This window comes from Sinocyclocheilus grahami, unplaced genomic scaffold (assembly GCF_001515645.1).
Source record: "Sinocyclocheilus grahami isolate Dianchi unplaced genomic scaffold, SAMN03320097.WGS_v1.1 scaffold54.1, whole genome shotgun sequence".
In the NCBI taxonomy this organism is placed as follows: Eukaryota; Metazoa; Chordata; class Actinopteri; order Cypriniformes; family Cyprinidae; genus Sinocyclocheilus; species Sinocyclocheilus grahami.
The window spans coordinates 3629084-3644829 of NW_015505233.1; the positions used below are offsets into that span (position 1 = coordinate 3629084).

Consider the following 15746-nt stretch of genomic DNA (forward strand, 5'->3'; position numbering starts at 1 on the left):
GGTTCTGCTAGTTGTCTGTCAGGCATACTGCTACATAGCAGCACACTAGTATAAACCAGTCTGGACCAAAAGGGAAATATACACACATATCATATGTAGGCACTGTCGCAAATAATTGCCTAAAAGAATTTGATCAATTTTTTTTTTTCACAAAATGAGACATTTTTGAAAAATGTTAGAAAAATGAATATTAAACAATTCCTTTAAATTAATATTCAAATTAAAAAATTTAATTAAAATTAAACTAATCATTAAAGGTTCTTTTTTTTCACAAACGTTTTACTTTTCTTTTACACATCACAGAACAGCATGAGATCTGGCTGATATCACACAATTGTGACACTTTCCCGTGGCAAAAAGTTGAAGGGTTTCAGAAAGACTTCTTATTTTTTAATTATTTTTCTAGTAATCAAGGTTTAAGTTTTCAAATCCTTAATATCAGCAACACTACATGTCATTACAAAATCATCATATACAATACTGTTCACAAATTTTTTTAATGCTTTTTAAATAAGTCTGTTATAGGCTCACCAAGGCTGCACTTATTTAATCAAACATGCAGCAAAAACAGTAATATTGTAATATATTACAATAATTCAAGTTTCCAGCCTTTAGAAATCATTTTAATATGCTGATTTCATGTTCAATAACATTTTTTAAATTATTATTAATTAGTGCCCGATTATTAATCCCGATTAATCGCATCCAAAATAAAAGTTTTTACATAATATATGTATGTGTACTGTGTATATTTATTATGTATATATATAAATACACACACACATGTATATATTTAATAAAAATATGTTACATTTATATATTAAATATATTTATAAATAATATAAATTATATTAATGTAAATATATACGTTAATACATGTAAATATTTTCAAAATATATACTGTATGTGTGTGTGTATTTATATATACATAAAAATATACACAGTACACACACATATATTATGTACACAAAAACTTTTATTTTGGATGCGATTAATCGGGATTAATCGTTTGACAGCACTATTATTAATGTTAAATGTTATTAATGTTAATGTTAATTAAAAACACTCGTGCTGCTTAACATTTTACCCTCAGGATAATTTGAATGGAAAGTTATTTGAATATAATGTTAAAAAGCAGCATTTATTTAAAACAAATATTTTGAAAAATCTCTTTACCGTCACTTTTGATCAATTTAATGCATCCTTGCTGAAGAAAAGTACTAATTTCTTCCCCCCAAAAAATCTTAATGACCCCAAACTTTTTAACAGTATCATAACTATCATAGATACATGGAAGATAATCTGTGTATTTTGAAAGTAAAATTGTACAGTACAGCAACACCAACAGCAACACAGTACAGCTACTGATGAAAATGACATTTTTTCAGTGTTTACTTCCATCATTCTCAGTAATGATGATGATATTGTTACATCCTGTCACATTGTAGCAGAAATTATTCATACCTGATTACAGATGTTGATGTCGACACCAGTCTTCAGGTAGTCGAGGACCTTCTCAAGGTTCCCTGCCCTCGCTGCCCGCAGGTAACTGGCATTGCTGTCCGACTGCAAGTAATGAAAGAAAATGCAGAAGATGATTATTCCATTGACAAGGTCAAAGGTCAAATCCAGGGCAACTGCGGTCAAATCCGGATCAAGAATAAACAAACCAAACATATTTCCAGCTTTCAGCTCATTAAATCAATGAAAGGCAAAGAAATGTTTAAAAAATCATACCAACTCCATCTTTACTCAGTGCCATTTGCCTCCACAAACACACACACACACACACACACATATCCAGGGAAGCTTCAGCTTTAGTCTACCAGTCGACATCCTACATGGAAACGTACCAACTCCATCTTTACTCAGTGCCATTTGCCTCCACAAACACACACACACACACACATATCCAGGGAAGCTTCAGCTTTAGTCTACCAGTCGACATCCTACATGGAAACTACGATCGCAGCGTGACAGAGGATCAAAGTTCCACAGAACACCTAAAAACATTGGCAGTCCATATCTCAGCAGATATCCCAGTGTTCCAGCTGAAGATCCAGCCAAAAACAGCTCTTGTCTCTCATCAACGGATACGGAACAGAACACTAAATAACGGCTATTATTCTGACACAGGTTTCCGCCCACTTTCCCTCATGATCTTTCAGTCTCTCACTCAGAATTAGTTTTCTCTTCTCATGCGTATAGGAGAAAGAGAGCAGGATTAGGGAGAAAACACGACGAGTGTATGTGTGTGTGTGCCTCATGAATGTGTCTTCTTTTGTCAGCCTCAGTTTGATTTGGGGACACTGCGCTTGACATAAGAGGACACACAGCAAAATTTCAACACCGTTTACCTTACTCTCACATAAACACACACAATTTTATAAAGAATAGGAGAGGGTTATCTCAGAGACACACGCTCACATGGGGAATTCCTCTAAATGAGAGGCTATATTTAGTTCTCACTAAACCCAGGACAAACTCCTCCCCATATCTACCATCAATGTGTGTGCGCTGGCAAGAAGATCTGGAAAGAAAGGCTCACTTTCCAAAAGTAACTCAACTGAGTTTGACAAGAAGAGGCTATGCTGGTGTATTACGGAGATAAATGACATGCATATTCATCTAGCGACCAGAGCACATCGCACAGAAAAGGACAAATGTGTGTTTTTGTGATGGTGTGTGTATGCTTCTATATTGTAGTATGAGATTCACGGCTCATAATGAATTCTAAGCTCATTAGCTAGTCATTTACTCAACCTGTTCCACTTTTTGTGTGTGAGTGTATGTTTGTATCATCAGACACTTACAGTCTGTGCTGTATGAAATGATAAATTAAAAGCACACGCAAAAGATGCCTTTGCTCAGAGGGTAATGCTTACAGTATACAAATTCTGCCCCTCACACACACAATAAAAAGACTGAGAGAGAAACGATATTGTGTGCCAGTCTTTTTGTGATTTTCCTCTCTTATCTCTGAGTTAATTAGTTTTTCCAGCTTGTCCCTCATAACTCCATCCCTGGAGGATTCTAGCTGGGAAAATAACACCCACCCACATCCACACCCACTCAAATACATATAATCACAAAGAAAATCTGTATTAAATAAAGTGAGTGTTTGTGTCCTAATGGATAAGATCTGGATTTCAAACATTAATGTTGTAGGTTTATCCAAAGCATGGGTTGCCAGTGAATAGGAATGACCCCCTGTCCTGTTATCATAGTGCCCTTGAGCAAGACTCTTAACCCATCATTACTCCGATGGGATTGTCTGTTCGATAAGTATAATGAAAGCTCTAGATGAAAAGTCTGCTCAGTCTCTTATGCCGATTTATATTTGATCAAAAATACAGTAAAAGAGTCATATTGTGAAATCTTATTACAATTAAAAATAATTGGTTTTAACTATTTAAATATATTTTAAAATGTAATTTATTCCAAAGCTGAATTTTCAGCATCAGTACTCCAGTCTTCAGTGTCAAATGATACTTCAGAAATCAATCTAATATGCCGATTTAATGCTCAAGAAACATTTCTTACTATTATCACTGATGAAAACTGCTGTGCTGCTTAATATTTTTGTGGAAACCATGATATATTTTTACAGGATTCATTGGTAACATTTGAAATGTCTTTACTGTCATTTGTTATTAATTTAATGCACCCTTGCTGAATAAAAGTATTAATTTCTTTTTAAAAAAAACAGACCTCAAACTTTTGAACACTAAACTAACGTTAAACCTGCTAAACAAATGTTATCTTAAAGCACTGACACAATGCACACACACCACAACATGTAAACATTCATATACAACCTACAAAACAGTATCAGAGAACACAAAAAACCTCCATACCTGAACACTGTTCATAACAATCTTCACTCAAACTCAGTGATTTCCAATGTTTATCTTCATCTGAAGAGATCCTGTTTATCATCTGTATCTCCTTAGTATTACACAAAAACCATACATGCTTCAGAAACCACAGAAGATAAACTTTTTCTCACTAAGTAAAATATAAAAGTGGTTTTCGTGGGAGGTTGTGAGAAACTAGGCAAAATGTCTTCTGTATGACTGAGTACAAACTCTAAGAAGTCCCATCATGGACACACACACAGGTCATGAATTGCCATTGTGTAGTTTTGGTTGCACCTTGAAAACCTGCTGCTAAGTGTTACTTTCCGTAAACGTTAACCTTTATTGTTTACATGTACAGGTTTATATATTTTTTTTTTGACAGTTTCTAGAGGTATTTATTTTAGACATGCACAGTGGAGCACTTACTAAACACAAGTTTTGCTACACTGCCAGGACATTGCTAAGGTATTTAGAACAATTGTTTGTATCTTGCTATGCACTTGCCTAGGTTAAACAGCCACCACCTAATCTGTCTATGGGATTTTTCCCCACCTACAGTTTCTTCATCTTTGTTTTTTAAAAATCTTTTAACTGTGTGAAAAACCCTCGTGGTAACAACCTGTGTGTGAAGTGTCAAGCTCTGAATCTTTATAAATGTTCACACTGTATAATTCATCTCAAGCATGGAGATGTGAAAGGCCTCTCTTTTTTAATATAGTACGCATCAATATTTCAGTGTGGGAAATTCTGTGAACACTATGCATGTACAGTACGCACAGTAGAGTGGAAGCACTCTGTGCTACCTCACACTCACAGTTACGGACACACAAACACACACCCAGTGGAGTTACATAAGACATTCTCTAGGGTACAGCTGTTATTAAAACATCAGAGATACTGGACTGAAAGAAAGACATGAGGAAAGGGAAGAGAAAAGGTCATAGTTGATCAAAATAATGCGACACTACATCTGAAAACAAAATGTTAATGTCTGTACAACTGTTGTTCATAAAAGAAGAGCAGTTAAACAGCTGACCCAATAATACTCTAGTCTCTGCCTCTCTGTCTCAGTGTCTCTTCAGGTCCTAGATAAGCAGTGAGCTCAAATACTGCATGATCAGCAAAAAACAAAGCGACCCGTCAGTGTGGCTGCAGACAAGGCGACTACACACACACACACACACACACACATTCCTGTCCTCTGAACATCAACGCCACTAAATGCAGATACAGTCCTGAAAATAATGTAAGAGACAACATGTTGCAATTTACAGTCAGAATGAACCATTTGTGGTTGATTTTTGCAGAGGAGTTGGTCAGTTCAGACTGTCTGGTTCATTCATTTCGACAAGAGAAGCTGCTTGGTTGTTTAGTTTTAAAATCCCTCCTTTTCAGCATGTCTGTTTTGATTCTCACTTCACCCATTTTTATAACATAACATTCCTAAGACCTACTGGGAATTGATTCATATCCATTGTTCTAAAATTAAAATAAGTCAAATTATTTACCATATGCTATAGGCTTCAAAGAGTACAGATGCACCAGTGTTGAAATTCTGGATTATACCAAATCCATAATTATTTTCATGTTATGGCTGATAACTGATAAACAACCAGTATTATAAATCTATACTACTTTGTTTAAAAAAAAAGAAAATAAACTAAACACACTAAACACAATCATTACATGAGCACAGCAATTCTTAAAGGGCAAGCACTCTTCAAGAGATCAAAGGGTTAAATTGTTGCCATAATCTATCACTTTCCCTTTAAATTTGAAAACTAGCCATTATTGCAGTTACGTTAAACCATTAAGATAAACACCCTATAAACACAAATCCAAGACTAAGTTTCTCCAGACTCAGCATCACAATAAAATTGAAGCCCCATAGTCACAATATCTTTAAGAGGTAGATTCACACAATCATGAATGTATAGAGCGTTGTTAGGTAAATGAGATAAAGTGGTCTATAATGAACATGGCAAAGAGCTTTTAAGCACCAGGACACTGCGCTTGTGTTACCATGCATGCGCACACACACCAAGGTCAGTAAAAAAGCACTAGAGCAAAGGTAGAGTTGGAGTGCCTGACCAGCATGAATGTCAAAATGGTGGTAATAACACCAGCACACATGAAGCAGATCTAATTTTGCATGTGATTCAACCTTGACAATAGAGCCGCACTTCAAATAAACAGTTGTTCTCTGATATCTGTGAGGACCTTTAGCTCTGCAGGATCTGCAAACAAAATCTAGAAATCTGAGCCCAGTGAGATCAACAGATCAGACTTTGCGCCATTTAGCCCGCAGAGGATTTTAAAATGACCTAGCACTGTCAAATATATAATGTATTCAAGAAATACGTTAATAAAAGGTTTGAAGGACAAAATCTGACTGAGGTTGAAGCAGATGAAGAGCAAGAGCATTTCAGGATCTCATGATCCCAAGCATCCTCAACCGACAACCTTCATTTCCGAACCATTCCCAAAATGCCTATTTAAAACAACATACACTTCCCAACCATTCCCAGTCATGTTTGTAAAGTACTTACGGGTGAAAAATAGTCAGCAGCCTCTTCCACCGCCATTTTTCCTGCAGTCCCAAAGAAACCCGATCACTTACTTCTCTAGCTCTGCGGCCAGCAAGGTGCCATTCAGTCATGTGATGAGTGGAAAAAATGCCCATGCAGCAGGATGCTCAAAGACACGCTTCCACCTGACGTGTGCGCGAGTACGGATACAAGGATATGGTGATGTCCAGTACTACAGTAAACACAAAGTCACTTTGAATCCAACCTTTTCTGCTTGTCTATTCCCTTTTACAACCTGACCTCTCCTTCTGTGTCAAACTACATCAGCTTTTCAGTTTTCTTTCTCTGTTCACAGCCCTGTTTATAACTTCTGCCAAAACAATCTCTTTCTTTCCTTATACTATTCTCCCTCCCTTTTCTATTATTCAATGGGAACCAGCTACAATCTTCATTTAACAGACGAAATGTGCATCATTTACATCGCTGCCATGCTTTTATGAGCTTTCCTCTCTGATTTTCTCTCTCTTTCTGTCATACACACTGAACACCTCTGGGTGGGGTCTTTTTAGTAGTGATATGAGGTGCTAAGGGGTTCCAAATATAGCAGCTGAATCCAATGCACTTGCTAATAGGACTCCCTTTCCCTCCGTTCTGCAGTCTCCTCCTCCCTGCAAACCCTCATGTGCGTGTGCTTTCGTATTGTCTGAGTGCTTATCTGCTCCCTTTTTGGACAAAAAGAGTGTGTGTGTGTGTGTGTGTTTAGCACTGCTGGGGGTTGGTTTATTAGGTTGAATGCAGGGTTTATGGTGCAGCTCAAAAAAGGATTAGGGGCATTTCCCCCAGTATTAGGGCCACCGCACCATCACGTAAAAACACACCCTAGCTGTAGCTCTGACAAAGGGCTGAAGTGTATCACCCATTATACAGTGACACAGGCTGTGTTGTTTACATACTGTGCTTGCTCTGTGTATCTTGGAGTCTGTTTGAATATACTGTTCTGTTGAATGTACTGTTGGGTGTTTGTTTTTTTCCATTGTGTATCCTCAGTATTGTGTCCATGTGTTTATGGAAAGGGGGAGTGGCCTAGAGCTGTGTGTCAGACAGACACATACTGTGTGAACATATGGAGAGCTATCTGCCATTGACAATTTGATTTTACAATAAATGATTTATAAAATGATTTAACTCTTGCTTTTCAACAGCGAGTTTAACAGTATAAATTCTAAAGCTCGCATTAAGAGACTTACAGAAATATACAGAAATATATTTTGAAGACACCAACCTTTTAGTACTAATACAGGTCAATCTCATAAAAACATTCTTAATGATAATTTAAAAAAATGTACAAAGAAAATTACTTAAAAAGAAAATTTAAAATGAGCATAAATGATTTTACAATAAATGATTTATAAAATGATTTAACTCTTGCTTTTCAACAGCGAGTTTAACAGTATAAATTCTAAAGCTTGCATTAAGAGACTTACAGAAATATACAGAAATATATTTTGAAGACACCAACCTTTTAGTACTAATACAGGTCAATCTCATAAAAACATTCTTAATGATAATTTTAAAAAATGTACAAAGAAAATTACTTAAAAAGAAAATTTAAAATGAGCATAAGTTACATGTACAACAATACTACCATCATGTATGGCTCATTTACAATTTAAATAATAGTATTAATAATTAAATAATTTAAATAATATGTATTTAATTAAAATACTTGCTTTTTTTAAAGAAATTAATACTTTTATTTAGCACGGATGCATTAAATTGATTAAAAGGGACAGTAGAGTTATTGATAATAATGAGACAATGTTTCTTGAACACCAAATAAGCATATTAGAATGATTTCTGAAGGATCATGTGACACTGAAGACTGGAGTAATGGCTGCTGAAAATTTAGTTTTGCCATCACAGGAATAAATTGCATTTACATTTTAATAATATTTCAAAATATTACTGTTTTTACTGTATATTAATCAAATAAATGCAGATTTGTTGAGAACGACAGACTTCTTTCAAAAACATAAAAAACGTATCATCCAATGATAGTGTCATTCATAATATAATATATAATAAAACGTTTTTGCTTTACAGTAATACAAATTAAAAATAGATTAATAATCTGAACTAAAAATCGTAATAGTAATAAAAATATGTATCATGTAATGGAAAAATTATGATCTTTATTTTATTTTGTGTGTGAAATGATCTGGACATGTTTTTGAAAAGCTTTGTATGATTCACCAAAGAGCTTCTTTTTTAAACCCCTAAAATATTGTTTAAACATGTTTAGACACTAATACACATCACATCTGCAACACTTTTTTCCTAAAATGATTTATGTATGCTACTGATCCTGTTTCATGGTAAGCTCTCTAAAACATAGATGTAGAAATATAGAGATGCACTTGAACATACAGGCATTCACACACTCACTTTGATTATATAGAGAGGCATCCCATGATGCTTTGGGGTGCATCACAGGTCTTCTCGTTCTGGGATGGTGGCGTTGCTATGGCAACAGAGGAGGAGGAGAGAGAGAATGTGATCTGAAGGAGCTCAAGATGTTCAGTAACCGTGCACTACCAAAGGGAGTTACTGGAGGAGGAGTAGTCGGTTAGTGCCAGAGTGTATGAGAGCCATCATTCTCTCTCCCTCAAATACAGTCAGACACACAGAGGTGTTCACAAGGGCTAAACCTACTTTAAACCCATGGGCACTGAAGGATTTCCAGGCTTTCAGAAATAGGGCAGAATTTTACATTCTAGAAGGACAAATGAGCTCCACTCCTACATGACGAAATACCAACACAGATTCTGAATGTAGCGATATATACTATTTAAGTTTGCATTTTTGCTTAGTTTGGATTTGACAGGTTGTCAGTACTGTCTGGATGTATGTTTGATATTTGTGATGATGTTGTGTTTGTGTGCGCTCGCTGTGTTTGCTGAAAAGGTGAAATTTATTGCCCGTCGGCACAGTCTTTTAACATGTAAGGTCTATGACAGACAGAGGAAATCAGATGAACAGTGCTACAAACACAGAGTGACTGCAAAGAAACCTCCGAAATCATGACATCATCAGAATGTGCCTGACATTCAGACGCATACTGGGCCCTTGTGGAGAGATTCAATATTACTGTTGACCTAATAGAAACAGATCAACAAAAACATCCATACACTCTCCTTTTTTAAGAAAGTAATAATAAGAAAGTGAATGTAAAAATGGAATGACGGAGTAATGACGGAGCTTTCGGCATCTCACGCCACATTTTCTCTCAGAGACAAATCTACTTCAACATATGCTGAAAACGGTATATAGCTAACTGTTTTCATTTATTCCAACATATTATTTATTCCAACATATTTATTATAAATATTTTTAATATTACATAGTGAAAAAAAAATGAGAAGAAACATATTTCGTGTTAAATAGTTTTTTTTTTTTGTTTTTTTTTTAAGTTGGGGTTTTGACATGCATCTGAACAAAATGTCCAGGACCTTCGGTAGAAAAAACAGGCCCACAACATTAGATCTAGCAGTATATTTAACCACGTGGTCATGGGGTACTTTTTATCCCTGTTTGTACTAAACCCATCTGATGGGTTTGCTAAACATATTTTGTTTTAAAAAGGTTTTTTTTTTTTTTTTTTTTTATAAGTCGGTGCTTGAAATAAAAGCTTTTTATTTTGTTGATTTTTATTGATGACTGCAGTGTTAATATTTTAATTGTAGGCCTATTATTCATTGTATAATAGACCTGTTTTAAAATACCTTTTTTTAAAAACATTTTAATTGTGGAGTAAATAGCCTAATCTTTTGTTATCCTCGCAGCACGTTAGTTATTTGGTAATTATTGCGGGGCAAATTAACTGTAATTTTAATGTAGTAATAAAAGTAACTTCAATAATAATAGGCCTAATAAAAATAAGAATGTAACAGGCCTACATTAATTGGAAATGCAAAATATCCTAATATTGCCAATTTGCCAACAATTTATGTTTTTGACAATATCTCTGGCTATCGTCGATACAAAATCATCGTCTTTCGACACCCCAGCAAGGGGAGGTTATCGCGGGGCCTTTCGCAGCGCGTGCCCTGCGTGCCCGTCCGCTAACGTTACACCACTGGGCAGACAGCTCATTGCCTGTTATGTCATTTGGGCTGCCTTGTTGAGTGCAGTGGCACTGAGAACATTATATTTCATACACTTTAAGCTGTTTTATTTTCCAAATGTAATAGGACTAGTCGACGAATCGAATCATTCGGTTTGTAATGCGTACCGAACCGAAAGCCTTGTACCGAACAGTTTAATACGAATATGTGTTTCGTTACACCCCTTATATATATATATATATATATATATGGATGATATGGCAGCCCTCTTGGATTAATACTGACACCTAGCGGCATAGATGTGTCATCACGCAAAAACAAAAGTTTTCAGTTGCTGATACCACCGTACAAACATGCAATTTTCCGTGAGCCATGCTTAATTCCACAAATGAAAGTCTCAGTTAACAGACAGGTTACTGAAATTGGTCAACAACAATTGATTATTAATTATTATTGATTAAACTGATGATTATTATTTTATTATTATCATTATCATTATTATTATTATTATTATTATTATCATTATTATTATATCCTGCACTCAATTTATAAAAATTCTAAAACAACTACTATTAATTAATAATTCATATTAATATTTGTATTAATATTTTAACTACTACTATCAATAAGATCAAATATGAATAATATTTTAAATAATAACAACAATAACTATATAATAACAATAATAATTAATAAGAATGGTTGTTATTATTATTATTATTAATGAAATAGAAAATAATAATTAATAATTAATTAATAACACATTTAATTAATAATAATTATTATTATTATCATTAGTAGTAATAGTAGTAGTTGTATTAATGAAATGATTTACCAAGTCTACAATCAGCCAATCAACAGATCAGTCAATTAATAAGTCGATCAAAGATGTTGTGAATAGTTGATGTGAGTTCGGGCAGCTGGAAGCACTTTAAACTCTCTCATGTTCTCTCTGAGGGGCAGCAGTTAATGTGTGCCGGCATGCATGAACTTGCGAGTGTGTGTGTCTGTGGGTTTCTGGGGGCAGAACAGTAGCGTGTGACCCAGAATCATGCTTCTACAAGGTATTTATCATTACAGACCCACACCATCCTCCAGAAAACCACATCTGACACACACAGGTGAAAAAAAATGTTAAAACAAATTTTTTGAAATGTGTGTGTGGCCTCAGCACCCAGGTGCAGACGGTCTGCAGATGTTGGATGTGATATTGTACACATGCACATATTTAAATCTTAAATGTTGTAATTTTGCTTAGGAGATTGTCTACAATAGCCTATATTTTCCTAACTCAATGGATATTCATAACAAAAACATGACTGGGAACATGCAACTGCCACATAATTAATAACATACTATTATGTATATCATGTTTCTGTAGATACATCATTCATACTTCATCTGGAATTAATTATAATTGGTTTAATGGTATGGTATACAGATGATACCTTAAAAATACATACAGATTGACATCTTCATCCAGCTGTGGGACTGAGATTAGCTAGATTCCCGGATTATAACTTCACTGAGAATTTACAGGTGAGAAGGATAATCTCAACTCCGTCATTAGGTCAGAGAGAACAGAGAGAGTCTGAGTGAACAGCAAAACCACAAGTCATCTGGAGCTAAAAGCGCTCTTCAGGCTTACAAGTATCTTAAGGTATCATACTATAAGTGCTGTAAATCTGGATTCATTTAGGTAATAAAGGAACTAAATAATGACAAGGCCATGGCCGTAATGTAATGAGGGTGTGTTTAATCATTTGTGAATTAGTGAGACAGTAAGAGATGTAGGAGGCAAGTGAGAATGATAGAGTGAAAAAGAGCCATGTGAAATTTCTGTGGCATGTGCAAGTTAATCACTGTCCTGTATGATACAAGTCTGCTGAGAGAGAATACCAACAAACAGTCCAAAGGGTCAGAAAAAAAAGTCCAGAAACACTGTGCAGCATTCAATAGCCATGATTTAATGCTTACTGTAATATTGATTTTAAATATGAACCAGTTCCACGGGGGAGTACTGCATATACAAACAAACATAAGAAATTATTAGGTGCTGGATCACTTAGCTGTAGGTGCACTGCTCACTGCTTCTTTTAATTAAAAAAAAAAAAAAAAATTTTCATTGTTTAACAATCTTTTAGCTTTTTGCAGTTTAGGGATCAGAAAGATTGTTTAAAAAAAAAAAAAAATTTAATATATTGTCCATCCAGCAAGTACACGTTAAATTGATAATGCAAATGACAGAATTTATTAAATACATTTTTGTAACTTTCTATTCATCAAAAAATCTTGAAAAAATGTATCATGGCTTCCATGAAAATATTCAACACAATCGTTTTGAACATTGATATTAATAATAAGTTTCTTAAGCAACAAATCAGCATATTAGCTGCTCAATACAATTAAAATAGGAAAAAAAAAATTAAATTGTGTGATATTTTTATAATTCTATAATATGAACAATATTGCTGTATTTTAAGCACTGTATTTTTTATCAAATAATTGCAGTCTTGTTGAGCATGAGAGACCTATTATAAAAACATTTAAAAATCTTTTTGAACGATAGTACTTTTTGTACCACAGTACATACTGTACATACATACATAAATCTCTCATTTTTTGTGGTAGGGCCAGAGTGGGTAAAAAGGTGGGTACAAATCTGAACTACTGCCCTAACTATACCAAAAAAATATAATAAAACCAGTACAAAAGCTTTGGCAGAGTCAGAGTATGTTTGTGTGCCAAGATTTAGCCAAACCCTATGACGAAAATCCCTAAAAACCTCGAGATATGGTTTATAGACTGTCTCATGCCTTGTACTTAAAGATAAGCTTGGTTTGTAACAAATTCTAATGCAGAAAACAGGATCAAATCAGTGCACATGCTCGATGAATGACTGTCACATGCTCTTCCGTTTAAATGTGTGTGTGAGATATTATCTGGCACTCAGACTGTAGCAGATGAGAGAGAGGAGGGAAAGGCCATCTGCCTGTATTACTCCCCCCTGTGCCCTCAAACACCCCCCAAACACACACACATTATACACACCTCAAAATATCTCAAATGTACACACATGCTGTTTGTAGGCCACGAAACGAGATATTGCATCAGTCATCCAATTTAATCTTTAAGCTAACGCCTGATCTGTAAAATATGAATCTACACAACTTACATGTTTTTACTTTGTGTTAAAGAACTGAGGGACAAATCAAAATTACTGCAAGAGATGATGCAGATTATTCATATAATATAACATAATATAATATAATTATTTATATTCATAAAAACAATTAAACTGTATAATTTAAAATCTAATCAGAACCTATTATACAATATTGTCATTCCAAGTAATATCACACAACTTAAAGCTATGAGGACCTGCCAGTAGTGCTGGGCGGTATACCGGTTCATACCGAATACCGGTGTTTATTTTTGTTATGATATGAATTTTTAAAATACCGCAATACGTATGTCGCTTAAACAACGTTCGGAACGCGACACTGTTTGAAAGGGGTCCCTTGCTTACTGATTGTTTGGAATTATAAAGATGAGTGTAGTTCGACTGTTAATATCACGTGCACTTTTTTTTTTTTAGTTTGTTACTCAGACGCAGGCAGTGCGCTGCATGAGACAAAAAGTTGCTAATATAGCCAAAACAACCACATACACTTTAGTGTAGATGTATGTTGAATTTCTCAGACGATGCAGAGATTATAAATGAGAGTGACTCCTGGTTAACGTATTAAAAGGGGTCGTGTTTAGTCACTATTTAGTGTGGTATTTTTTGACAATATTCACTCATCATGACAGTAAAATAGGCCATTCTAAGTCAATATACTGCAGTATTTCCTCTCTCAATCAGTAGAAAATATGGTTAACACCCGGTCATGCATGAAAAAAAAATACCGTCATGTACCGTGAAACCGGTATAACTGAGAAAAATACCGTGACATAAATTTCTGGTCATACAGCTCAGCACTACCTGCTAGCACACCATAAAGATTTAAACAGACATTATATTGTAGCCTTTCAAATACACACATCTCTGTTGAGTTTAAACAGTAAATGAGTTTTAAAAGGGCAGACAGACTGGCTGCTACCCTGAGAATGTACCAGAGATACAACAACACTCTGAACAAGATCAATAGAGAGCTGCTGGGTAATAGACCATTATCAGACAGAGTACCTTTGACTGGCATTTACAGGACAGAAGTAAATGTGATATAAAAAGAATTACAGTGCAGAAAGAACGAACATAATAAAACGGACAGAAAGAGCCAGAGAAATATATAGAAACACTTTGTCGTTATTTTGACCAACAGATTCCTGAACAGCAGAGCTTCACTACAATCCTGACTGATAAAAAAAGACTTGTAAAATATTAACTGTTCATAATAAGACTATAGAGCAACTATGAATCTAATAGTTCTTATAAAAACATTTAGGCCAATTTACACAGACTAAAATTCTAATGGTTTGGGTCAGTGGGATTTTTTTTCTTTTAAGCTTTGTTTTTATCAAAGAATCCTGAAAAAAGATATTACGCAAAATATAGCAGCACAACTGTTTTCAACACTGATAATAATAAGCAATGTAACATTGAAGACTAAAGTAATGACTGCTGAACAGGAATAAATTAAATTTTAAAATATATTAAAACAAAGTCATTTTAAATAGTAATATTTCATGAAATTACCATTTTTACTGTATTTTTGATCCAATGAATGCAGCCTTGGTCTGCATAAGAAACTTCTTTTCAAAACATTTACAAACAAGTGGAGTCATGGACTATTCAAAGACACACACACAGGGAGACTTTCAAGGTGTTGCTGTGAGAAGGGCGACCTCGTTTCTGATCACATGACTCTCATGCATGCACACACACACACACACACACACACACCTTCATGTCATACACCCTTAATATGACCTATATTGAACTTGACATGACAGTTAATAGTAGTTGGATATTATTCCAAAAATGGAAATGTGTTAATTTCCTGAATAATAGGTCAAAAAACAGACAGTGAAATAGACATGAAGAAAGAAAGAAAGAAAACATTATGTAACAAAATAACTTTTTCTAGACTACTGATATGACTGAAGTCTTGTCTCGTGTGTACATTATTTTAATGCTTTTTAAGCACAGTTTAAATAAAATCACAATAGCATTCAAAAGGCTACCATTAATGTGATCAAAAATATTGACAATATTGTGTAAGATTATTACA

At 34.6% G+C, this 15746-nt stretch overlaps 1 protein-coding gene across 1 annotated transcript in view; it reads right to left on the reverse strand.

Moving 5' to 3' along the window:
* LOC107583636 (ankyrin-3-like) overlaps nt 1–15746 on the reverse strand; it is a 50912-nt gene that overhangs the window by 604 nt on the left and 34562 nt on the right. Inside the window, exon 2 of the mRNA XM_016269923.1 lies at nt 1465–1566. Within this exon, the coding sequence (XP_016125409.1) occupies nt 1465–1566 (102 nt within the window). The remainder of the gene's footprint in view (nt 1–1464; nt 1567–15746) is intronic.